Below are 24,131 nucleotides of genomic sequence, written 5' to 3'. Positions count from 1 at the left end.
CAGCTCAGCATGGGGCCCCTGGTGCAGCTCTCCGGCCCCTGGGGAGCCCTGGTGCAGCTCAGCATGGGGCCCCTGGTGCAGCTCTCCGGGCCCTGGGGAGCCCTGGTGCAGCTCAGCATGGGGCCCCTGATGCAGCTCTGCCCAGAGCTCAGGCTGGGGGGGCCCCTGGTGCAGCTCTCCGGCCCCTGGGGAGCCCTGGTGCAGCTCAGCATGGGGCCCCTGGTGCAGCTCTCCGGCCCCTGGGGAGCCCTGGTGCAGCTCAGCATGGGGCCCCTGGTGCAGCTCTCCGGGCCCTGGGGAGCCCTGGTGCAGCTCAGCATGGGGCCCCTGGTGCAGCTCTCCGGCCCCTGGGGAGCCCTGGTGCAGCTCAGCATGGGGCCCCTGATGCAGCTCTGCCCAGAGCTCAGGCTGGGGGGGCCCCTGGTGCAGCTCTCCGGCCCCTGGGGAGCCCTGGTGCAGCTCAGCATGGGGCCCCTGATGCAGCTCTGCCCAGAGCTCAGGCTGGGGGGGCCCCTGGTGCAGCTCTCCGGCCCCTGGGGAGCCCTGGTGCAGCTCAGCACGGGGCCCCTGGTGCAGCAACATCCGTAGCTCGGCATAGGCCCCCCCGGTGCAGCTCAGCACGGGGCCCCTGGTGCAGCAACATCCGTAGCTCGGCATAGGCCCCCCCGGTGCAGCTCTTTCTACGCCGCCAGCCTGCTAGGACTCAAACCTCTTCTTCAGCTCCGATACCTTGGGCAGGGCCGGGGGCTGGGAGGCTTGTTCCAGCTCCGGCCAGGCTGAGCTGGGCAGGGTGGCCCCTGGCCCCAGTGGGGGGACCCCTCCCCTGAAGTCAGTTTGCCTGCAGGCCTTGGCCTGGTACAGAGCCACAGCTGACTGGACCGTGGGGGAGGAGGGGCTATCTGGTGGGAGGTGGGGCTCTGCCTCAGGGGAGGAGGGGCTATCTGGTGGGAGGTGGGGCTCTGCCTCAGGGGCGGGGCTATCCTGTTCGGGGTGGGGCTCTGCCCTGCATGACCCCTGCCCAGGCTCTGTCCCTGTAGTGGCTGCTTCAGGGGGGCCTCCTGTCCCTGCTTCTTCAGGGGACCCCAGCAAGCTAGGAGCTGGTGTCAGCTCTGTCCCAGCCCCTCCCTGCCCCCCGGCTGCCCTGCCCCCCAGCTCCTCCTCCCCCAGCTGGAAGGGCTTGTGCCAGGACACCCTGGGCGCCGCTACCCTCTCAGCTGGCTGGGGAGGGGCCTCCTCATCCTCATTGATCCCGCGGTCCCACATCCCGCTCCCCGGGCGCGTGGCCTTGGCGGGGAGCAGCAAAGCCTGCTGGGAGTCCCCAGCCTCCTCCTCGGCCAGGGAGGCCTCCTCCGAAGACGGGGGGGCGAACTCCAGGGACGAGTCGTCCTCCTCGGCCAGCAGCCAGCACTCGTGGTCCCGGGCCTGGTGCCCGCTCAAGTTCTCCTCACTGGGGTTCGTGTGCCTCAGCTGGAAGGGACAAGGAGCCAGGGTTGGTGCAGCATGGGGCAGGGAGAGAGACCTGGGCTGGAGAAGAATGGTGGGAGGGAGGGGCTAGAGAAGGGGGTGGAGTTGGGGGGGGCTAGGAGAGGAAAAGTTGGGGAGGGGGTGGAATCCAGTGGTAGGGTCAGAGAGGGATAGGGGAGAGAGGGGCCAAGAGAAAGACTTGGTGGGAGAGAGGTGGGGTGGCACAGGGAGGTGCCCCTGGGGTAGGGGCAGCCCAGGGAGGTGCGGGGGGGGCAGAGGGAGGTGCCCCCAGGGTAGGGGCAGCACAGGGAGGTGCGGGGGGGGGCAGAGGGAGGTACCCGTGGGGAAGGGGCAGCACAGAGCGAGGGAGGTGCCCGCAGGGGAGGGGCAGCACATGGGGGGCACAGGGAGGTGCCCGCGGGGGAGGGGCAGCACAGAGAGATGCCTGTCGGGGAGGGGCAGCACAGAGAGGTGCGGGGGGGCAGAGGGAGGTACCTGTGGGGGAGGTACCCGTGGGGGAGGGGCAGCACAGGGAGGCGTGGGGGGGGGCAGAGGGAGGTACCCATGGGGGAGGGGCAGCACAGAGAGATGCACAGGGAGGTGCCCCTCGGGGAGGGGCAGCACAGAGAGGTGCATGGTGGGGCATGGGGAGGTGCCCGCAAGGGGGGTGGGGAGCTCACCCTGGTGTAGCAGCTGCCCTCCTCCAGGTTGCAGAAGTCCAGGCTGCGGGTCCCGTAGAGCAGCCCCCGTCCACTGGGCGCCGCCAGGCTCAGCGTCTCGAAGATCTCACCCAGCAGGTCGATCTCGCCCGTCTCCAGGAAGCTCTTGTCCAGCTCCCTCGCATCAGGGATGGCATCGGGGCCTGGGGGAGCCTCGGGGCCTTCTGCCGGGCCAGCCCTGAGAGACGGGGGGAAGGGAGGGCTGGGCATTCACGTTACAGTCACGTGTGTAAACGGATATACAGAAAACATGGCAACAAGCTTGTGCACGAAAGTGACATCACATGTGTCAACACGCATGACACCCGACACGGGAACACAGCGTCACATCTCACACTCCGTCTGTGCCAGTACACACGGAAACGAACACGTGGAATAGGCAGGTCAACCGTCACGCGTGGCCCAAGGTCCAACACGCAGGCCAACCAACACGTGCTCATGTATTAAAGCTGGCCACCCATGCAGCTGTCTGCGGCAGAAGGGGCAGGCATGAAGCTGACCGCACACGCCAACACGCATGTAAACACCCATGACGTAGGCCCACAAACGTCACAGGATCATGCCTGAACGCAAACGCACGTGCGGGAGCTGACAGGCATACACACTGGGCACGCAGCCCCCCCCCACGCTGGGAGCACGGGTGTCGAAGCTGACATGCACAGGCCAGGCCAGCGCGCACAGTGACGCACGAGAGCGTCCCACACCCCAGTGACGCACGAGAGCTTCCCACACCCCAGTGCGCGTGAAGGATGAGGCAGGCAACACAGAGAGCAGGCTGTGAGGTGGGGGGAACCCCCTCCCATGCCCTGCAGACCACGCCCCAGGCCATCTCTGCTCTCCCCCCAATATCTGTGCTCCTCCCCCACCAGTTACCTCTGGGCCTCCAGCTCTGTCCCGCTGCAGCGTTTATTGGGTCGCAGGGGCCGGGACTGCAAGGAAACACGGGTCAAAGTGGCCGATCCCCATGCTCACCCCTGGGCAGTGCAATACCAAGCCCCTCCAGCATGAGGGGGTTGCTGAGGCCAGGACCTGCCTGCCCCCAAGGCCTTTCCATGCCCACCACTCCCCGATCTGTGCCAGCCTCCCCCCACGCTGGGCTAGGGTCGTTATCCAGGGCCACGAGCGACGGAGGTGGGGTGGGAAAGGGAGGAAAGGCCCACAGCCGAGCAGAGTTTGCCTTGCGGCCCCCCACCCCCGCCCCGATGCTACTCAATGAGCAAGGGTTATCTGGGCAGGGGGGAGCGAGTCACTTCCCAAACGACCTGCTACAGGTTCCAGATGTTTCACATCTGCATGAGGATTACCTGCATGCCGCCATTATTCCCACCAGATGTTGCACATCTGCACCGGGAATTACCCACACCCCGCCGTTATTTCCTTCCAGATGTTCCACATCTGGGGGAGGACTATCTGTGCATCCCCACCCCCTACAGAGGTTTAGCAGTCTCTGACCTTCCCGAAGTGCTGGGTGATCGGCAGCCGGCTCTGTAGGCACTCGGACTGGGTGCTCCGGGGCAGGATGGAACCCGAGAGCTGGTGGCTCCTCAGGGAGCCGCCTCGCTGCAGGGATGAAGCCTGGCTCAAGTCCTGGAGGGGAGAACGAGGGCCGGGCAGGAAGACGGTGAGCAGACTCCAGGCAAGGCGTCCGAAGAGCGACAGAGAAGAGCCAGGGCTAACTTCCCCCATCTGCTCCTAGAGGAGCTCGGTCTCAGTGACCAACAAAGGGGGGGCTGGTCTGGGGGTGACATGGAAGCCCAGCCCACTGGCAACTGGGTGGCAGCAAATGCCCGCACCTGGCGAAGCGCTCTTGGCCACGGCTGAAGTGGGAGTAGGGGCGGAATTCGAACCTGTGGCTTTGGAGCTCCAAACCCCTGTGCTCTTAATAGGGGCTTCATGCCATTTCAATCGGCCAGCTAGCCCGGCAGGTGAGGGCAAAGGTCACTGGGGTGGGGGCATATCTGGAGCTCAATGCACCTCGGGGGGGCCTTCAGCCCGATCTTCTCCAGAGCCTCAGCCCAAGGGAGTCCCGCTGCCAGGAGTTGCCAAGAATTGCTGGTTCTAGCCCCCTTGGACCAAGAGGTCGTCTTCTGCAGACCCTCAAGGGAGCTCTCCAAGCAGAGCGTCATGGGGACTCCCGGCAGAATCTGCCCTGGGAGAAACTAGAAAGTTTCCTTAGCCAGCTTAGGATCTATTACCCCAAACCCAAACCCTTAGCCCCCCTGTTGTCTCCTAACCCTTTCTCATCTACTACCTCTGACCCGAACCCCATTCACAATCTACTACCCTTAACCCTCCTTATGACCTGCTACTCCTAGCTCCTGCCCCACCCAATCCCCCAGGAAGCAGCTGATCAGAGGGGAGCTGGGGGGTGGGGGAATTTCCTTAGCAAGGGGGAATCCCTGGCTCGGAGTTGGAGGTTGGGTGGCGGGGGGAGTCTGGGCGGGATCCCCCAGCCCAAAGAGGATTGCTGCAGTAGGAATCTTACCCTGTACCTCAAGCGACTTCGCATCTCCTTCAGCCTGTCTCGGGCATGGCTCTTGGCCTAGAGGAGAGGAGAGAGAGGGGTGACCAGGCAGGAAGCCATTCCTGGTTCTCTATGGTCTGATACAACTGTCCACTCTGAGATCCCGGCACGGAGACACGACTGCATCCCCCTGCAATACCCCAGCCCCCGGGAATCCCCCACACACAGACGTGACAGCATCCCCCTGTGATACCCCAGCCCTGGGATCACCCCCTCATGGAGACACAACTGCATCCCCCTGTGATACCCCAGCCCCCAGGAGCTCCCCCCCACTGATAAAATCCCCCTGCTAACAGAGCCCAGTGAACGGGGAAGACTGTGTAGCCGGCTGGTGACCTTACATATTTGTACATGTTCCTGACGGCTGGGTTCGTCTTGTTCTTCATAGTGTTGATCAGGGCCCCTCCGCCTTTCTGGCAAGACAAAGCACAGAGATGTTGCTTTGGAGCGACCCCTATAGGTGCCTGGTGTCTTCTGCAGTTCTTAGCTTTGTCTTTCCCCCTGACACAAGTAGCCTGACCTTCCTGCCATTAGAGGGAGCCTGTGGGTGAATACAGTTGCGGCAGGAGTCACCAGGTGGCGCTGTCGCAGACAATCTCTCTCTTAGCAGCGTTCTTGGGCGCATTGTTGCCAGTTTTGCAATGGCATTTTCTCCGGTGGGAGCTGTTGCAAGCAGTGGGGGGTTGCTCTCTGCCATGGTCCTGCTAACTCGAATCAGCTGGAGGCCGGTACTGTGACATGTGGTCTCCAAGTTTGTTTTTTTTTTCCTCAGCAGGCGAGCGAACGGTCAGCCGTGGGAAGACACACGCTGCGTATGGCAGTTAATCTGGGGGCCGTGCTGAGGCCCGGGAGCTGGGACAGCAGCTTGACAGTTTGCTCCATCTTGGTCTCCGATTCTTAAGGCAGTGTTGCACCCTGGGCAGGGAGTTTTGCAATGGGCTGGGATCCCTGAATGAGATACACCTCTGTTCCAAGACTGGTGTATAGAGTGTAAATAAACAAGTTGCAAATATGCCCAGACTCCATATCACTGATTTCTCCTCCACTTGGAAGCTGGCATGCCCGGTGTTGGGCATCTGCTACCTCTCAAGAGAGGCAACAGTAGAACATAATATTGTCAATGCGTCTAAGCCACTAATGGCCCCTAAGGAGAAACAAAAACTTAGGGCTTGAGCTTCTCAATCCACTATGGGCATTCCAGTGACTTCTGCGGAGCCGCTCCTGATTTAACTCGAAGGGGATCAGAATCAAGCTACTCATTTGGAAGTGGTGTGTTCGGGAGCATGTGTAAATTACATGCCCCAGGGGAGTTAATTTACACAGCGAGCAGTACATTAAAGTAGGGCAGCAGCTACTTTCGTTCACCTCTTCTGGGACTTATTCACCTGCTCTTTCCCAGCCCGCAGGATCCCGGGGGTTAGATCTTGGCCCCTCTGTTGTCAATGGGCCTAAGCTGATTTACACCAATCAAGGATCCGTCCTCTCATGGTGTAAAATACACCAGTTGAACCTCAAATCTGATTCCCCCCGACATCAGTTGCAAAATCTGCCTCAATTTCAGGGGGTCTGGATTTGGGCCCAGTTTGATGCATTTACTGACACAGGGAACTTAACATGTTGCCTCAGAATGATTTGACCCTTTGCCGCTAGCTGGTGAACTAGAAGCTGTAGGTAATACTTAATGCAGATAGGTCGATGTCATCACCATTTTACAGAGGGGGTAAACTGAGGCACAGAGCGGTGCAGTGACTCCCCCCCACTCCCCAGGTTACATTGCAAGTTAGTGGCAGGGTTGAACAGAACCCAGGCATCCGGGATCCCACTCCCTGGAACTCAGGAGTGCTGAATCCCAGCCCCTGTGCTCTAACCACTGCACCCCACACCCCTCCCAGAACTGGGGATAGAACCCAGGAGTCCTGGCTCCCAGTCCTGCACTCACACCACTTCACAACCCCCTCCAGTGGACCCCACAAGCTGCTATCAAGCCTCACTACCCCATACATGGATCAAGCAGGCAGCTGCATACCTTGAGGCTCTCCACCCACAGCTGGTACGACCTCAGGTTACCTGCACGGGGACAGGAAAGGGAGAGATGTAAATTCCCAGACCATTAGTGACTAAGGGCCCTAGGTGGGGTCCTCACCCTCCCCACCCCCCGCTCCTTTCCCACTCACCCCCGAGCCTGACCCACGCCCTGGTGAGGAGGTGGATATTGCCAGGCCAGCCCTACCATCACTGCCAACCCCCGGTGCATTGTGGGGGAACCCTGGGTGGCACCACTGTCAAAAGTTACATCTGGGGGGGCTGGGGAAGAGGTTGCAGTGATGGATGCACCTGAGGGGGACAGATGGACAGAACGGAGGGATCGAGTCATAGGGGGAGGCGGGCGGGGATCAGCAGGGCCAAGCAAATCCATTGCCATGGCTCCCTGGGGATGCGGGTGGGGTCACTGTATACGCACAGGGGCTCACACTGGGGGCATCGCACACCTATTGCCCCCCCAGGGAAGGTGGGGTCAGTGGCTGCACCCTCCTTACCCGCCGCCATCCCGCTGTTGGTGATTTCCTGCTCAAACACATCCGAAAAGCCCACGCCGGTGTTCAGCTTCTCCAGGCGCTCGTCAATGAACTGCAAAGGGGGCGGCGCGGGTGCAAGGGGAGTTGGGGAGAGCGCAGAGAGCACATGCAGAAGGGGAACCGTGAGAGGGGAGCATGGGGTCAGATAGAGAGGGGGGAACCATGAGAGGAGAGAATGGGGGGCAGATGGAGAAGGAGAACCATTAGAGGGGAGTACGGGGGAGCAGATGGAAGGAGGAAACATTAGAGGGGAGTATGGAGGGCAGATGGAGGGGGGAAACATTAGAGGGGAGTATGGGGGGGCAGATGGAGGGGGAAACATTAGAGGGGAGTATGGGGGGGCAGATGGAGAACGGGGAACAATTAGAGGGGAGTACGGGGGAGCAGATGGAGAAGGGGGAACCATGAGAGGGAAGAATGGGGGGCAGATGGAGAAGGGGGAACCATTAGAGGGGAGCACACGGCAGGGCAGATGAAGGGGGGAACCATTAGAGGGGAGCATGGGGGGGCAGATGGAGAAGGAGGAACCATGAGAGGAGAGCACGGGGGGGGCAAATAGAGAAGGGGGAACCATTAGAGGGGAGCACACGGAAGGGCAGATGGAGAAGGGGGAACAATTAGAGGGGAGTATGGGGGGGCAGATGGAGAAGGGGAAACCATTAGAGGAGAGCATGGGGGCAGATGGAGGGGGGAACCATTAGAGGGGAGTATGGGGGGCAGATGGAGAAGGGGGAACCATTAGAGGGGAGCATGGGGGCAGATGGAGGGGGGAACCATTAGAGGGGAGCACACGGAAGGGCAGATGGAGAAGGGGGAACCATTAGAGGGGAGCATGGGGGGGCAGATGGAGGGGGGAACCATTAGAGGGGAGTATGGGGGGCAGATGGAGAAGGGGGAACCATTAGAGGGGAGCATGGGGGGGCATATGGAGGGGGGAACCATTAGAGGGGAGCATGGGGGGCAGATGGAGAAGGGGGAACCATTAGAGGGGAGCATGGGGGGCAGATGGAGAAGGGGGAACCATTAGAGGGGAGCACACGGAAGGGCAGATGGAGAAGGGGGAACCATTAGAGGGGAGCATGGGGGGCAGATGGAGAAGGGGAAACCATTAGAGGGGAGCATGGGGGGCAGATGGAGAAGGGGAAACCATTAGAGGGGGCCATTACAGGGAGAGCACATGATACAGTGGGGGCATAAATTATTATGGGGGACATGGGGGCAGGGCAGTGGAGGACATGGTCGGAGAGCGCGGCCATTCGTTAATAGCTTTTGTGGTGACGTGACACCTCAAAGCCCTAGGAAATATGACCCGGGATGGAGTGGCCCAACCAATCCCCTCCCCCCATCCCGGGCCCCCTCCGCCCCCCCAAACACTCCTAGATGCACCCCTCACCCCTCCAGGAGAGAAGGTCACACACACATGGCGGGGGCTGGGCACATCATTTCCTCTGGACAGGGGCTGCCAATGTACCTGGGGGTCTCAGAACCGGGCCCCAGAATTCCTGCCCCCCCCACCCCCAGCCCTAGGCTCTCCCTTTTACCTGTTTGAACAGCTGCAGGTGCACTGCGTTCTGCAGGAACTCCCGCATGGTGCTAGACTTGTGGTTGAGGAAGGACTCTTGGCAGAAAGAGATGGGCTGGCCCTGGGGGCAGAGGGCACAAAGAGGGTGAATGCGGGGGGCTCCCTTCTAGGAGGTTGGGTCCCAGGTCAGAGACACTGGCTCTGTGCCCCGCTCGGGGCGGAGGTCTGGAGCAGGGCCCCAGACTGGGGAAGCCAGGTTGCTCTGGGCACCGGGGATTGGCAGCTAGCCCAAAGCCCCTGAGGGCACTGACCACGGGGTAGTTACTGGGCAAACCGGGCACTCCAGCTGCCCTGGATGGTTCCTCAGCGTTTCTGGAGAACTCAACCCCCCACAGGGCTTAACCCCGGCAGCTGCTTTGCAACATAAAATCCTTGAGGGTCACTCAGGGCTAATGCCTCCCCCTGCACAGAGAAACCCACAGGGGCCACTGGATTTCCAGGAAGTCCTCCCTGGGAGGGGGGCATTAGAGGGACACAGAGTGGGGAAGGTTTGGGGTTTCCCCTCCCGATCCTGGGGATCCCTGAGGAAGGAAACCCCACAACGGGGAGAAGACAGACACTTAGAGGGCTGATTGCTCTATGCTACTCTGCCGGTCTCCCTGCCCATGGCAGCATAGCTGCTCAGGGGCGTGCAGACACTCGTATGGCCGGGCCTGGAAGAAAGGGGGAATGCATAGGCTGCCATGGGGGGAACTCTTGGAGGGAACACATGGGGCATGTGGGAAGTGGGGGCGTGGACCAGCTTCTTGTTCTGGGTCTGGTCAGCGCCTGGCACAATGGGTTCCTGCCCTCAACTCAAATTCCCGGGTGAAATATACAGTACCTAACACAACGGGGTCCTGGACCAGGATTGAGGGTCCCAGATACCAATAATGAATGTCTAGCCCCAAGGGGGAGACACTGAGCACCCGACTCTGTCCTATCTCACACTGCATGTGCCCCCTCCCTGTGAGCTGCCCTCAGTGGGCTGGGAGGGAAGCCCGCCTCACCGGGGTGCAAATCAGCGCGTCACGGTAGCCGCCGAACAGCAGCGCCTGGGCTCGGAGGAAGGCTCGGGCCACCCCGTCCCCAGTGGTGGCTGACTGCTTCTTCAGCTGGAGCTTCAGGAGAGAGACCTGGGAGAGGAGAGACCCACATGAGTGAGTCAGGGTCAGCTCCTGGGCTGGGGGAGCTGGGGAGGGGCAGCAGTGTGGTCCGGGCCCTAGATCCCAGGGGGCTTTGGGGTACACTCAGGCTGCGACGGATCCCTGGATTAGACGGGAAAGCCCATGAGAGCGGGGAGGGAGGGAGATCCCACAGGGCCCCTGCAGATCACGCTCCTCCCATCTCCTGGGGTCCCTCTGGAAAGGGACGGAAGGATCTGTCCGTGGGATCTCCAGAAATCACGTTGCCACTAGAGAAGGAAGCCGACTCCCAGCTCTGGCTGGGGAACCTCCTTCCTCACGCAACCAAAGGGCAGCGTCTGCACTGGGGATGAGATCTCCGGGCTGCCAAGCCACGAGATGCCAGGGGGAGCTCAGAGCCCATGTCCCATACCCGGGGTGTAAGGAGGGGGCACAGAACAGGAGAGAAGGGGACTATGGGGAGATCCAGGCTAAGGTTTGGATGCAGCCCAGCGTGGGGCTTGCCAAGGATCATGGAGGTTGAATGTGGGGGTCCCCTCCAGGGCTGGTGGAGGGGGAGGAGGGTTTCACCCATCTGCTTGTGCTGGAGACAGGGGACGGCAGCAGGGGACAGGCAGGGACGGGCAGGGACTGACCACGTCGCTCGGGAGGTTCTCCAGGTCCTGGAAGGGCGACTCCAGCGTGTTGGTGTCGATGTTGAGGATCACCACGTCCTCCAGGGCCTTGTCCCGCACCCTCTGCCAGGAGAGGACACATCCAGAGGGGAGAGGGCTGGAGCTGGAGCCGGCCTCGGTGCTCTGCACCTCCCCACCAGGCAGCCGGGCTTGCCGTCCCCCGGTAACCTCAGGCCACCAGGACGGTTCTTCCCTGAGGGAAACCCGCTCCAGCAGGCAACCCACAAGGGGCCAGAGCCTGTAGCTTGGCACCCGGCTTCGCTCCAGCTCTGGGACCCGCAGCGGCTCCTTGCTGATGGCAGCTTTGACTCGAGATCCAAATTAAACGTCCAGGGGATCGGACCCACCCCCTGTGCAAAGGCTGAGGAAATCCCCCCCATGAAGCTGTGGGACCCCTTTCTCCACACAAGCCTGCCCCCCTCCCCCAGTCCCAGATCTCTTCCTGGGAACGGCAGGAGCTCCCCCCTGCAGCCTGGGGGATCCCCCGCATTCAGGCTTCCTGCAGCCCCAGTTTGTGCTGGGTCTCACCCCCCTTCCCAGCCTGCAGTGCAGGTTGCAGTCCCCAGGGGGCGCCGGGGAGGGGCAGGACTCACCTCCATGAGGCTGGAATGGACACCGATGAGGTAGGGCATAGGGGCACTGCGGGAAGGGAGGGAGGGAGAGAGAGGATGAGGAGACGCAGACAAATAAAGCATAAACTGCCCAGGCCTGGTAGCGCCCGTGCCTCAAAGCAGAGACTAGAGGGATCAGTGCGCTAGATTATCCCCCTAAAACTTGCTCCCTACAGCACAGTCCCCCCAAGCGCCACACTGGGACACTGGGGTTGGCACGGACCGTGAGGGGAGAGTTCACCCTGCCTAGCCCTCGCCCTACTCCCTGTGGCACAGCACCCCATGGTGCCAGGCAGGGGCTAGCACTGGCTGAAAGGGCACAGCGCCCCCTACAGAGCCCCCACCCTGCTCCCTGCCTGGCACCATGGGGAGAGCACCCCCTGACCGCCAGGGGAGAGCGCCCCCTACAGAGCCCCCACCCTGCTCCCTGCCGCACAGCGCCCCCTATAGGGCACTGGGGCCAGACCTGACCGCCAGGGGAGAGCGCCTCCTACAGAGCCCCCACCCTGCTCCCTGCCGCACAGCGCCCCCTAGTGCCAGCCTAGGGCACCGGGGCCAGCCCTGACCACCAGGGGAGAGCGCCCCCTACAGAGCCCCCACCCTGCTCCCTGCCGCACAGCGCCCCCTATAGGGCACTGGGGCCAGACCTGACCGCCAGGGGAGAGCGCCTCCTACAGAGCCCCCACCCTGCTCCCTGCCGCACAGCGCCCCCTAGTGCCAGCCTAGGGCACCGGGGCCAGCCCTGACCACCAGGGGAGAGCGCCCCCTACAGAGCCCCCACCCTGCTCCCTGCCGCACAGCGCCCCCTAGTGCCAGTCTAGGGCACCGGGGCCAGCCCTGACCGCCAGGGGAGAGCGCCCCCTCCCACCTCCCTGAAGGATGCCGGCGGTCCCCCCTCCAAGAACCGACCTGGCCCGCCCCTGTTTGGCCCGCCAGAGGCTGCCCGTGCCCTTACCAGCAGTAGTCGAGCAGGTGCGGGGGCAGCGTGGGGATGTAGATGTGTTGCCAGTACATGGGGTAGAGCATGGCGGAGGAGGCCTGGACGCAGGCCGTGAGCTGGGGACAGACACAGACCCAGCCTTAGACTCTGCTCCGACATGGGGGAGGTTGGGTGGGGGGCTCCGAGGACGGAGAGATCTGGGGGAGGCAGGGGCCTCAAGAAATGTCCTGCATTGGAGGCTACGGGGGTCACAAGTCCCGGGCCGGGGCCGTAACGGGTTGTGCGCGTGGGCCGGGGCACGTCCCCCTGAGCAACACCCCCCAGTGCCCCTGCCAAGGCACGTCCCCGCGCCCTCACTGCAGGCATGTGCCAGGGCACAGCCCTGCAACCCCCCCCCCCCCAGCGGGCCTGTGCCAGGGCGAGTGCCCCCCCCGGTGCCCCTCACCGTGCTGAGCTTGCCGGAGGTGAGCAGGATGCGCCGCTCGTACAGCATGCTCCCGTACAGCTGCAGCATGTTGGGCACGTCCACGGCCACCACGAACTCCGTCAAGTTCCTCTGCGGGCAGAGGCCGGGGCAGGAGTTCGAGACGCCCCGACTCCCCGCACTTCCCCTTCACCCCGTCTGCCCCTCTGTCCTTCCCGCTGCAGTGCGCTCCCCCCCCGCCCCGTTCAACACAATGCATGCCTCTCCCCCCCCCACTCGGCAGTGTGCTGCGCTTTCCCCCTCCCCCCTCTGCAGTGTAGTGAGCACCCGCTCCCCCCTCCTGCAGTGTGGTGCGCTCTGCCACTTCCCCCATTCTGCAGTGAAGTGTGCTGTCCTCCTGCAGTGCACTGCACTTTCCCCCTCCCCCCTCCTGCAGTGTAGTGCACTCCCCCCCCTCCTGCAGTGTGGTGCGCTCTGCCACTTCCCCCATTCTGCAGTGAAGTGTGCTCTCCCCCTCCTGCACTGCAGTGTGCTTCCCCTCTGCAGTGCAGTGCGCACCCACTCCCCCTCCTGAAGTGCAGTGCACTCTCTCGCTCCTGCAGTGCAGTGTGCTCTGCCACTGCCTCCATTCTGCAGTAAAGTGTGCTCTCACCCTCCTGCAGTGCACTGCGCTTTCCCCTCCCCTTCCTGCAGTGAAGTGCACTCTTCCCTCCTGCAGTGCAGTGAGCTCTCCCCTTATTGCAGTGTAGTATGCTCTCCCCTCCCCCCACTCTGCAGCACACTGCCCCTCCTCCTCCTGCAGCACAGTGCGCTCTCCTCTCCCCTAATCTGCAGCACACTGTACTCTCCCCCTCGGCCCCCTGCCTATCCCACCCTGCCGTGCAGTGTCATGCACCCCCTCCTCTCCCTGCACTGCTCACATTCAGTCTCCTTGCAGTGCTCTCCCCCCCCCCACTCACTGCCAGGGCACCTCCCCCATTCCACCGCCTCTGCTCTTTGCACCCCTGAATCAGCCCCCAAACCCGCCCATCCCAGGAGGGGGCGCAGGGACTTACGTTCTCCGGGATGGTGGGCAGGCTGCCGAGGTCCGGGGCAATGAAGTAGGAAGGCTGTAATGGAGAAGGGGGTGGTGTTAGCACGGCCCCCGCCACCAGGGGGCGCCGTGCTGCGGAGTTAGTGCTGTTCACCCAAGCCACACAGGGTTAATCATCGTTAAGCTTGTAATTAGTTGGCGGCTGAGTTTGCTCCCCTGGTTAGGGAAGGGAGAAGATTCGGGGGTCCAGTTGCACAGTTTGCCCGTCCTCCCCAGTTGCCCCTTAGTGCCACCGGATAGGGGTGATCATACCACCTGGCTGGGGGGGGACGGGGACCATGCACTGTCAGGGATCGCTCGGTTAGTCGGCACACTCCGGCTGGTTAACATCGGGCGGAGTTTCCCGACTCACCGACTCGGTCCCGCCCGCCGGATCCTGGCTCCGGTCTCTGTGTCGGCCATTCAGAAAGTTGCCGGTGCTTATTCTCAGTTTGTTCAACTTCTGGTCCTTGCGGGACAGCGAGGGGATAAAAGCATAGAGACGTGCGTGTGCACCACCAGCAGGACAGCCCTGCACCTTCGCGGGATCAGCGGGCTTGGTTGGGGCAGTCCGGAGGATTATGAGATCTTAATGCCAAAATGCCATAAAACTTCCCCCAAATAATTCCTAGATCAGATCTTTTAGAAAAACAACCAATAAGAATGTAAGAGCCAAGGTCCATCTAGCCCAGTATCCTGTCTCTGACAGTGGCCAGAGATGCACGAGGAGTGGACAAAACAGGGCAATTTTGGAGAAATACACCCCTGTTGTCCCCTCCTGATTTCTGGGAGTCAGATTTAGGGTTGCCCCATGCATGGGGTTACATCCCTGACCTTGGTTGATAGCCATTGATGGACCTATCCTCCGTGAACTGGCCATCACAACATCCCAAGGCAGTGAGTTCCACAGGTTAATTGTGCGTGGCCTGGAAAAAATACTTCCTCTCTCTTGTACTAAATCTGCCGCCTGTGCATTTCATCGCGTGACCCCTGTTTTTTGTGTTGTGGGAAAGGCTAAATATCAGTTCTCCATTCCCTTGTTTCCACACACGTACGCCTTATTTCCAGTGTGAACCTGGCTAGCCTCAACTCCCGGGGCCTGGATCTTGTTAGACCTTTTGCCCCTAGATTGAAGAGCCATGATTTTCCAGTGGAAAATTGGGTTTTCCACTAAATGGGTTCCCCCCCCGCCCCCGAAAGCATCTGCTTCCCCTGGGAAGTGTCGCTATCTTGTCAAAATATCCCAGACTGAAATATTCTGGCCCCAAACCAAACTATGTCAATTCAAAACGGCACCTTGGTGTCTCGTGGGAATTGTAGTGTGGGTGTCTTGTGCTGCCGTTCTCCACTGTTGGAAGGACGCTGTGGTTTGACAACATCTCCCATCGAATCATAGAATATCAGGGTTGGAAGGGACCTCAGGAGGTCATCTAGTCCAATCCCCTGCTCAAAGCAGGACCAATCCCCGACTAAATCATCCCAGCCAGGGCTTTGTCAAGCCTGACCTTAAAAACTTCTAGGGAAAGAGATTCCACCACCTCCCTAGGTAACGCATTCCAGTGCTTCACCACCCTTCTCGTGAAAAAGTTTTTCCTAATATCCAACCTAAATCTCCCCCACTGCAACTTGAGACCATTACTCCTCGTTCTGTCATCTGCTACCACTGAGAACAGTCTAGAGCCATCCTCTTTGGAACCCCCTTTCAGGTAGTTGGAAGCAGCTATCAAATCCCCCCTCATTCTTCTCTTCTGAAGACTAAACATCTCCAGTTCCCTCAGCCTCTCCTCATAAGTCATGTGTTCCTGTCCCCTAACCATTTTTGTTGCCCTCCGCTGGACTCTTTCCAATTTTTTGGGTCTTGTCGTGTGGGGCCCAACACTGGACACAGGACTCCAGATGAGGCCTCACCAGTGCCGAATTGAGGGGAACGATCATGTCCCTCGATCTGCTGGCCATGCCCCTACTTATACAGCCCCAAATGCCGTTAGCCTTCTTGGCAACAAGGGCACACTGCTGACTCATATCCAGCTTCTCGTCCACTGTCACCCCCAGGTCCTTTTCTGCAGAACTGCTGCCGACCCATGATGCACCACAGCCAAGGACTCCTCGGTCACACCCCTGCCCTTCACTAAGAGGGGAGAAAGTGGTGCATCTTGGGAGATGTAGTCCAACCAGGGAGCTGGCCCATAGAGAATGGGTGCATAAGGCACTTGAACTACAACTCCCATGAGGCCCCTCAGCACTAGTTTGAATTGAAGTATTTTGGGTTTTGGCCACTTTTGGGAGGGGGAAGGGCTGGCCTACAGGTGGGCGACCGCCCAGGGCACCGTGGTTGGGGATGGAGGGGCACTGTAGTCGTCGTCCCCTCCCCCCACACACACAGCCAGCCCAAGGCCCCTTTAACCCGTGAGCATTGGCCTGGAGCCAGGGAGGGCCAGAGTTGGGGGTGCCCCGAGTGGGGGCTCTTCCTGGGCACTAGGCTCCAGTTGTTAGTCCTGGCTGGGCTGGGGAAGGACCAGACTTCCTCTTCCCCTGCACGGACCACTCCTGGGGCCAGGTCAGACCCACCTACGGGAAACCGCCCCCCCCCCGCCCCCGACTGTAGGAAGCTCCACGGCTGCTGGCCACCCCCAGCAGGAGTGCGGAAGTAAGGGTGGCAATCCCGCGTCGCCCGACAATAGCCTTGCGACCCCCCACAACCCACTTTTGGGTCGGGACCCCTACGGTTTCAACACCACAAAATTTCAGATGTACCTGTTGGAAACCGTGACATTTACGATTTTTTTTATCCTATGACTGTGAAATTGGATCCAAAATGGATTGTGAATTTGGTAGCGCCCTGTAGGATTTGGTAGGATCATGGACCGAGGGGGGGGGGCAGCACCCCCTAGTGAGAGAGACTGAGCTGATACTTACAAATTCTAGGTTGACGGGGCTGTTCAGCTGGGGCACCGGGTGGCAATAGAGGGCAGAGAGGAACTCGGCCAGTTCATTGAGCTGATGGGGAGAGAGAAAGGATGAAACGGATCGGTCCAAAAGGAGCTGGGGTTGAGGGAGTGACAAGATGATCGGGATGTAGCGAGACTAGGGGTGGAGGTAGCCACCGAAAAGGACCCAGGAGTCCTGGGCTCACCTGCTCCTTGGCTAAGTGGTCAGCAATGTTGTTGAGGATCTTGTAGAAAACTTCAAACCAGGGCAGGTAACTGAGAAAAGGAGAAGCGGGGGCAGTTTATTGTCTGTATTATGGTAGCCCCTAGGGGACCCATCCTGCCGGGTGCTGAACGGACCCCATGTGAGAGAGAATCTGTGCCCCAAAGAGCTCAGGGTCTGAACAGACAAAGGAAGGGCCGTTCCCCCTGAGGTACAGAGAGACGAAGTGACTGAGATGCGGCTGCCTCTGGAGTGGGATATGGGAGCTGTTTATACAGGGATCCTTTGCTCAGCGCTGAGATGCGGCTGCCTCTGGGGTGGGGCGCAGGGGCTGTTTATACAGGGATCCTTCATCCAGTGCTGAGTGAAGAAGAACCCTAAATCCAGGGACACGAGGGAACCACCAGAATAGAAGCAATTGACGGAGGAGGAATTTGGCAGAATGTCGGGGTGGATACATTGGCCAGGATTATAGTTTTAGATCTGCTCTGAAACACGGTGGCTGCAGCAGCCTGGCGTCCCCTAGTGCCACGCTGCGGCATCGGGCTCAGCGCTAACAAGGCGGGGAGAGCACCCCCTGCCGGAGCCCCCAGCCCACTCCCAGCCGCACGGCGCGGTACCTGAGGATGCAGAGGCAGGCCCGGAAGCCCCCGGCCAGGCGGCAGAACCCAAAGCGCTGGTTCCCCTCCAGATCGGTCAGGACGAAGGTGAAGTTCTGCACCACGGAGTTCTCCTTTACCCTGCGGGGGCGGGGGGGGGCACCCAGTGAGACCGACGGGAGAGGAGGAAGCTAACGGCCGACCGAATCCAGGACAACACCCAGAGCAGGGAGCTGGGAGCCAGGGACTCCTGGTTTCTACCCCCAGCTCTGGGAAGGGAGTGGGATCTAGTGGTTTAAATACCACTGCTGGTCCCAATCGTGGTGCACTGGGCTCGATCCTGCCAGGTGCTCAGCACCTCCCTCTCCCTTTGGCACTAGTGGGACCAGAGGCCTTTCATCCTCCTCCTGAGAGATGGGGAGGGGATGGCCCTCAGCCCTCACTGCTTCCTGCATTAGACACCACACAGGGACGCCTATGGCCTGACCCCTGGCTACTGTCTCCCGAGAGCCATGAGCCACTGACCGCAGGGGAGCTCGTAAACTGGAGAGATTTATTGGGTGGAGGAGACCCCAGGACAGATCCTCCCACCCATGCACATGCATAGACCGACGTGCACCCGCGCAGCCGTGTACCTCTCTATGTCGAAGGGGAAGCAGAATTTGGGCAGCATCTGGATGGATTCCTGGAGAAGGCAAGGTGAAAATTACACCCCCATGACTTCAGAGATCACGGAGACCCAGCACACCAGGGTGGGGGCGAAGGCCAGATCGTCTTTATTTCCTGTCTGCTCTTTGCCCCCGACCGGAGGGAAAGTCCCCTAGGGCCAAAAAGCCCCATCAAACACCCCAGCCCTTGCTACAGACGAGAAGCCAGGACTGAGCTGAGAGGAATTTAAGGGGGATTCTTTGGTTCTCGCTGGTTGAATCCGCACTAGGCGAGACAGGCCCATGGGTCTGATCTGGGACGGCAGGGCTTCATGGGCCCATGGGTCTGATCAAGGGGGCAGGGAAGGGGAGATAGGCTCGCTGGGCCCATGGGTGTGATCTCTGGGCAGGGGGGATAGTGGGTTAGATGGACATGAGGCAGATCAAGCCCAGATCCATGGCTCCAGGCCCACACACCGGCCTGCCCCCAACGCACTGTGGGGTGAGCGGCTCATGCTCAGCTGGCTGTCACTTCCCCCACTCTGGCGTTACAGCTCTTCCACTGGCACAGGGGAAACATGGCGCTTGGCAGAGGGGCGCAGAAGCGAGGCACAGACCTGGTCATCGAACTCCTCCGGGAACTGCCTCAGCACCTGGGGGTCTGTGGGGAAAGCAGAGATAGAACCGCGATGACAGCCCTGCCCCCCAGGCCCCTGCCAGTGTTCCCTGAGCCCCTCAACCTCCCTCACCAGTGGGGAGCAGGGAAAGGAAGTGACGTGTCCAAAGACAGTCAGAGAGAAAGTGGCAGAGCCAGAAATAGAACCCAGGAGTCCTGGCTCCCCTGCTCTAACCACTAGACCCCACTCCCCACCCAGAGCTACGAATAGAACCCAGGAGTCCTGGCTCCCAGCCCCCAACCATTTCATAAAGGCCACCAATCAGCACCACTGGATGGTAATGACTTTAGGATACTACTAGAATGGTCTGGATTTGAACTCGTAACCCAGAGCGGAAATGCCCCGTTATCCCATTCCCTGACCTCTAAGAGCCAGCCAGTCCCCCTGCCCAGGGATCAGACCAGAGCTGGCACGCCCTAGAGGAGAGCATCCCTCCCCTCTCCACCCCTGCAGCCAACCAGTCCCACCAACCAAGAGCTGGATCAGAGCCTCAGAGAGGGGAAAAGTCCAGTATGTCATTCCCCAACACCTGGAGCCAGCCAGGCCCCCAGAACCAGCACCCTGGAAGAGAAAGGCCCTGTATCTAGTACGGCAGGGGGGAGGGATACCAGGCTGGATGGGCCCATGGGTCTGACTGGGGGACCAGGGGGAGGGATACCAGGCTGGATGGGCCCATGGGTCTGATCTGGGATAACAGTGGGGAGGGATACCAGGCTGGATGGGCCCACGGGTCTGACTGGGGTAACAGGGAGGCAGGATACCAGGCTGGATGGGCCCACGGGTCTGACTGGGGTAACAGGGAGGCAGGATACCAGGCTGGATGGGCCCATGGGTCTGACTGGGGTAACAGGGAGGCAGGATACCAGGCTGGATGGGCCCACGGGTCTGACTGGGGGACCAGGCTCTGTGGGCTCACTGCTCGGAGCTGCTTGGGGGTAACACACAGGATGGGACTCAGGCGGGGAGAGGCTGCCCTAGAAGCTGGGGACTGTTTGGTCCTGAAGGTCCAAGGAGGCGAGCGATACACACAGATCCCTGGGGGAGCCGTGGGCTCGGGAGAGGTCGGTCTCTGCACCCAGATTCTAGACCGTCCCCCACCCCGAGAGCAGCCTCCCACTGGGACAGCTCCCCCCCGCTAGCACTCACATCCCCCTCCCATGCAGGGCAGGATGCCCGTCCCCCCCACCCCCCGCGTGATGCACCAGACACACTCGCGGCCTCCACCTCCCGCCTCGCCACTTCCTGTGGCTGCTGAGAGCAGCCCAGATGGAAGGGCCCTTCAGCTCTGCGTGGGGGTGGGGGGCGCACCTCTGAACCCAGGCCCGGCCCTGCCCATGTAGCCGACTCCCCCTGCCCCCCACCAGGAGGCTGGGGAAGGGGTTTCTGATTCCCCAGGACCTCACAGTCACCCCCACTGTGAGCTGGGCTATAATGCTTGACAGGCTGTTTATACAGCAATTCTTCACCCAGTGCCAAGGGTGCCGTGTGGCAGCTGTTTACCTAGGGATCCCTTGCCTGGCGCTGAGATGCAGCCACCTCTGGGGTGGGGCGCAGGGGCTGTTTATACAGGGATCCCTGCCCGGCCCTGACATGCAGCCCTTCGGGAATGGGACACAGGGGGCTGTTTATACAAGGATTCCTTGCCCAGTGCTGAGATGCAGCTGCCTCTGGGGTGGGACACAGGGGGTTGTTTACACAGGAATCCCTCCCTGGCGCCGAGATGCAGCCATCTCTGGGGTGGGACGCAGGGGGCTGTTTACACAGGGATCCTTCGCCCGGCGCTGAGGGGCAGCCATTTCTGGGGTAGGCTGCAAGGGCTGTTGAACAGCCAGATACAGCAGTTTAGGACAGGAAGTGAATAACATTTTCCAGGTCAAGAAACCTGCAGGAGGATTTAGGGAGGCAGAACAGAATGACCTACAGACAGGATGTGGGATAAACACCTCAGCTCTTGCACACAGAACACACACACACAGTGCTAGGGAAACTGTCAGATCTATCCCCATGCTGGGGCAATGGGGCCAAAATGGACTGCAGGGGGAGGGCACCCCCTACTGAGCCCCCCACCCCAATTCCTGCAGCACCCCACCCCCTAGCTGGGGTATTGGGGTCATACTGATGCCAAGGGATGTACGCCCCCCCCTACTGTTCCCCTGCCACCCCACAGCACCTTCATCCTATCACTGGCTTTGCTGGACCCTGCTTGGCTCAGGGGCCCTGAGGAAATCCCAACCCGAGGTCAGACAGCTGGAGGTGTTTCACGTCTCCCCTGAACTGCAGATGCCCCCCAAACCCTTCCCAAATGCTGTCCTTCATGAAGACAACCCCTCATAAATGCCATGGGACGGCCCTAATTTCCATGGGTCTTTAGGCTCACAGAACAATGGAAGAGACACTCAGCAACAACTGCTCTAACCACTAGACCCCACTCCCAGGAAAGAACCCGGGAGTCCTGACTCTCAGTCTCTCCCCCCCCCCCCCCCGCCCCCATTTAGACAACTACACTCCAGGACCTTCCCGGAGCTACGACTAGAACCCTGGCATCCTGACTCCCATGGCCACCCCCTGCTCTAACCATTAGGCATCACTCCCCTCCTGGAGTTGGCAATAGAACCCAGGAGTCCTGGCTCTTAGCACCACCCCCTTCAATTCCCCTCCCAGAGGTGGGGATAGAACCCAGGAATTTTGACTCCCAGCCCCCCACTCGAACCATGAGCCCCTGGGAATAGAACCCAGGAGTCCTGACTTCCACACCAGAGATCCACTTTTAGCCCCAGGGAAGGTAGGCTGGATTTGAACCAACAGCCTGAAATTAAGACTCCAGTGTTCATTTACCCCAGACCTTCCCCTTGCATCCCACCCCCTCTAAGAACACAGATAAACCCCACACAACCCGCCCGCCCCGGCGCTGGCCTCTGGGCTCAGGGACTTACCGTCATCTGCAGATGTGGGGCAGGCTGCCTCGAAGAACAAATCAAATGTCTTCTGGGGATTTTCCCTGGTAGGGGGAGAAGAGAGGAACCTATAAGCACTGGCCAGGCTAATGGCTGAGAACGGACAAGCTCAGTGCACAAGCGGCCATCACAGGGTTGTGCAGATTTGCTCAGCAATCTTAGACCTGCATGCACTGAGGTGCTGGGGGAAAACCCTTTCAGGAAGGGCCCGATTTAGGTTGCTCAGACTTCTTGTCTCCTGGGGGTGGGGGGCGGGGGAGACACGACTTTTAATGCACAAGCCAGGCACAGCTGGGGGTTGGGCACCCCTTAGGGGGACCTGGCTAAGGACCCCGGCGATGGATCCAGACTCCACCTGGAATGGAAACCCCTCACGTGGAGATAAGACACACTATGGAGAGCTGGGACCCCTGGCTTCTAGCCCCAACTCTGGGAGGGGAGTTGGATCGGGGGGCGGGGGGGGGCTGCAATTCTGGACTCCTACATTCTGATTCACTCCTGCTCTGCCCTGACTGCCTGAGTGACTTGGGAAAGTCACTCCCTTTCTTTGTGCCTCAGTTTCCTCCCCATAAGAGGAGGACGTTAATGCTGACCTGCCTCTCTGGGGTGAGGCTGAATTCATCCGTAAGCAGGATGAATCTTTGGCTAGAAGATGCCAAAGGACAGTAACAGGATTAGCTGACATAGCTCCACAGGTGAGCTAAAACCCACCTCATGCACCCCACAATCCTGCCTGCCCCTAGAGGATGGAGGAGAACTCCCCTCCCAACTGCGGACGACCCCCACCCCTGGCTCCTACAGTCCTGCCCAGGAGTACCCTGGGCTGCTCACCTGCCTGGCTAGCTCAGACCTGGGCGCGGTTGCCTGGATGGTGAACTGCGCTGGAAAGAGATGGACCCCAAAACTGGCACGGCCCAGACAGCAGCAGGGCCAGCAACCTGCCAAGCTAGGGATCCCTGACCCTGCCACTCTTTTGCAGTGTCCAATTCTCCATGGCGTCCCCCCACCCGAGCTTCCAACCCACCGAAGGGAGAAATCTTCCATCCCCCTCAGTGTCACTCCCTTCGTGGGGCCCTGAGGCATTGAAACCAGCAAAGATGGGGTGTCTTAAAGGGGCCTGTCTGTCCCCCTTGGTGTCTGCCCGGGATCAAAGGTCAATTTCACTTTCTCCACTGATCAGGTAAAGAGCCAGCCAGTGGGAGGCTGGGGGGCGCCTCTGAGGGGCTGAAAATCCCTTCTGCTAAAGCCCAGGCCCTGCATGGGATCGGCGCCCAGAGAAAATCAAAGGGGTCTTACTTTATCCGCGAGCCCATGGTTCTCACTGCTCATCCCCTGTCACGGTCTCATCCCAGGCTGGCTGCCTCCAACGGGGGTGGTGCCCGCGGCACCTCTGGAGGGTAGATTTCAAGGCTGGGTTGGGTATTAAAAAAAAAACAAAAAAACCCTCTCTCTCCTTTTTTTTTTTTTTTACGGTGCATCTACAAAAGTATGAAAAAATTGCTCCCTTCTTGCTTCAGAGCTTCCTGTGTGGCTTTTCGTTAGAGGAAGTCTGAGCGCCGTGACACCCAATGGGGGCCCGGCAGGCTGGGGGGAGGGTGCATTGTGCCGCCTGATGGGGAGGCAGGGAGGTCCGGTTTTGCCCTCATTGTAGGGGGCTTCTCCGACACGTCGCCCTGCTCTTCGGAGCCCCGGCCGCAGATCGCACGTGCTGAGCAGGCTGGGGCCGGCTCAGAGCTTGGATGGCAGATGTCGGGGCGTTGCAGGGAGCAGGGTAGGGGGGCTCAGCAGGGGGCACGCGCCACTCTAGTCCGTGCTGGCCCTAGGGGGCGCTGTGCTCCTGGCAGTGTGGTGGGGAACTCCGTGGAGGGTGGTCTCCTCTGGCTGTTGGTGCTGAGCCCCGTGCTCCAGTGAAGCACTAGGGGGCGCTGTGCCGCATGGAGAGGGATGGGGTCTCAAGAGGGGGCCGTGGCCGTCAGTGCAGACCCCAATGCCCCAGGGTGGCGCCAGGGGGCGCTGTGCTGCAGGGTGGGGGTGGGTCAGTAGGGGCATCTTTCCCCCCTAGTGCTGACTCCCGTGTCCCAGCACTAGGGGGCGCTGTGCTGCAGGAAACCGTGTGTGGGGCTCAGTAGGAGGCGCTCTCCCCTCTCAATCAGTGCTGACGGCAGTGCCCCAGGGTGGCACCAGGGGTCGCTGTGCTGCAGGGAATGGAGTGGGGGGTCTCTGTAGGGAGCGGCTCTCCCCTCTGAGCAATGCTGACCCCAGTGACCCCTCATGGAGCTGTGCCAGGCTCTCTCACTCTCAAATCCTCATGGAGAGAAGGCAGCAAGTAATTTTTACCTCCATGTAGCTGCAGGGTCAGCCCTATACCCCACCCTCCTCCGATGCTGACTGCGC

General features: G+C 60.7%; 1 protein-coding gene across 1 annotated transcript; it reads right to left on the bottom strand.

The window, feature by feature from the left end:
- Nucleotides 1-36: 36 nt before the first annotated feature.
- DENND1C (DENN domain containing 1C) lies at nt 37-23,117 on the bottom strand. Its single transcript, XM_084610853.1, has 23 exons — nt 23,034-23,117; nt 21,717-21,781; nt 18,724-18,767; nt 18,095-18,144; nt 17,481-17,600; nt 16,844-16,913; nt 16,627-16,707; nt 14,084-14,179; nt 13,694-13,747; nt 12,660-12,770; nt 12,230-12,330; nt 11,257-11,302; nt 10,625-10,726; nt 9,855-9,980; nt 8,825-8,926; nt 7,245-7,335; nt 6,734-6,774; nt 5,049-5,120; nt 4,669-4,725; nt 3,636-3,770; nt 3,057-3,112; nt 2,145-2,361; nt 37-1,467 (listed from the first exon to the last, which is right to left on the bottom strand). Exons 1-23 carry the CDS (start codon nt 23,048-23,050, stop codon nt 697-699), a joined length of 2,625 nt encoding a protein of 874 aa, XP_084466979.1. The 5' UTR covers nt 23,051-23,117; the 3' UTR covers nt 37-696.
- Nucleotides 23,118-24,131: the final 1,014 nt, after the last annotated feature.

This window comes from Lepidochelys olivacea (genome assembly GCF_965140295.1).
Source record: "Lepidochelys olivacea isolate rLepOli2 genome assembly, chromosome: 20".
NCBI classification, from domain to species: domain Eukaryota; kingdom Metazoa; phylum Chordata; order Testudines; family Cheloniidae; genus Lepidochelys; species Lepidochelys olivacea.
Note: the sequence above shows the minus strand (reverse complement) of the source record. Positions and strands in the feature narration are given on the sequence as shown.

What these genes read in the sequence shown, in the direction of transcription:
- DENND1C (XM_084610853.1), bottom strand. An exon ending in GCCCCGTCAACCTAGAATTT is followed by an intron (nt 14,180 to 16,626) that starts GTAAGTATCAGC and finishes CTGTCCCGCAAG; the next exon opens with GACCAGAAGTTGAACAAACT. An exon ending in CGGCGGGCGGGACCGAGTCG is followed by an intron (nt 13,748 to 14,083) that starts GTGAGTCGGGAA and finishes TCTCCATTACAG; the next exon opens with CCTTCCTACTTCATTGCCCC.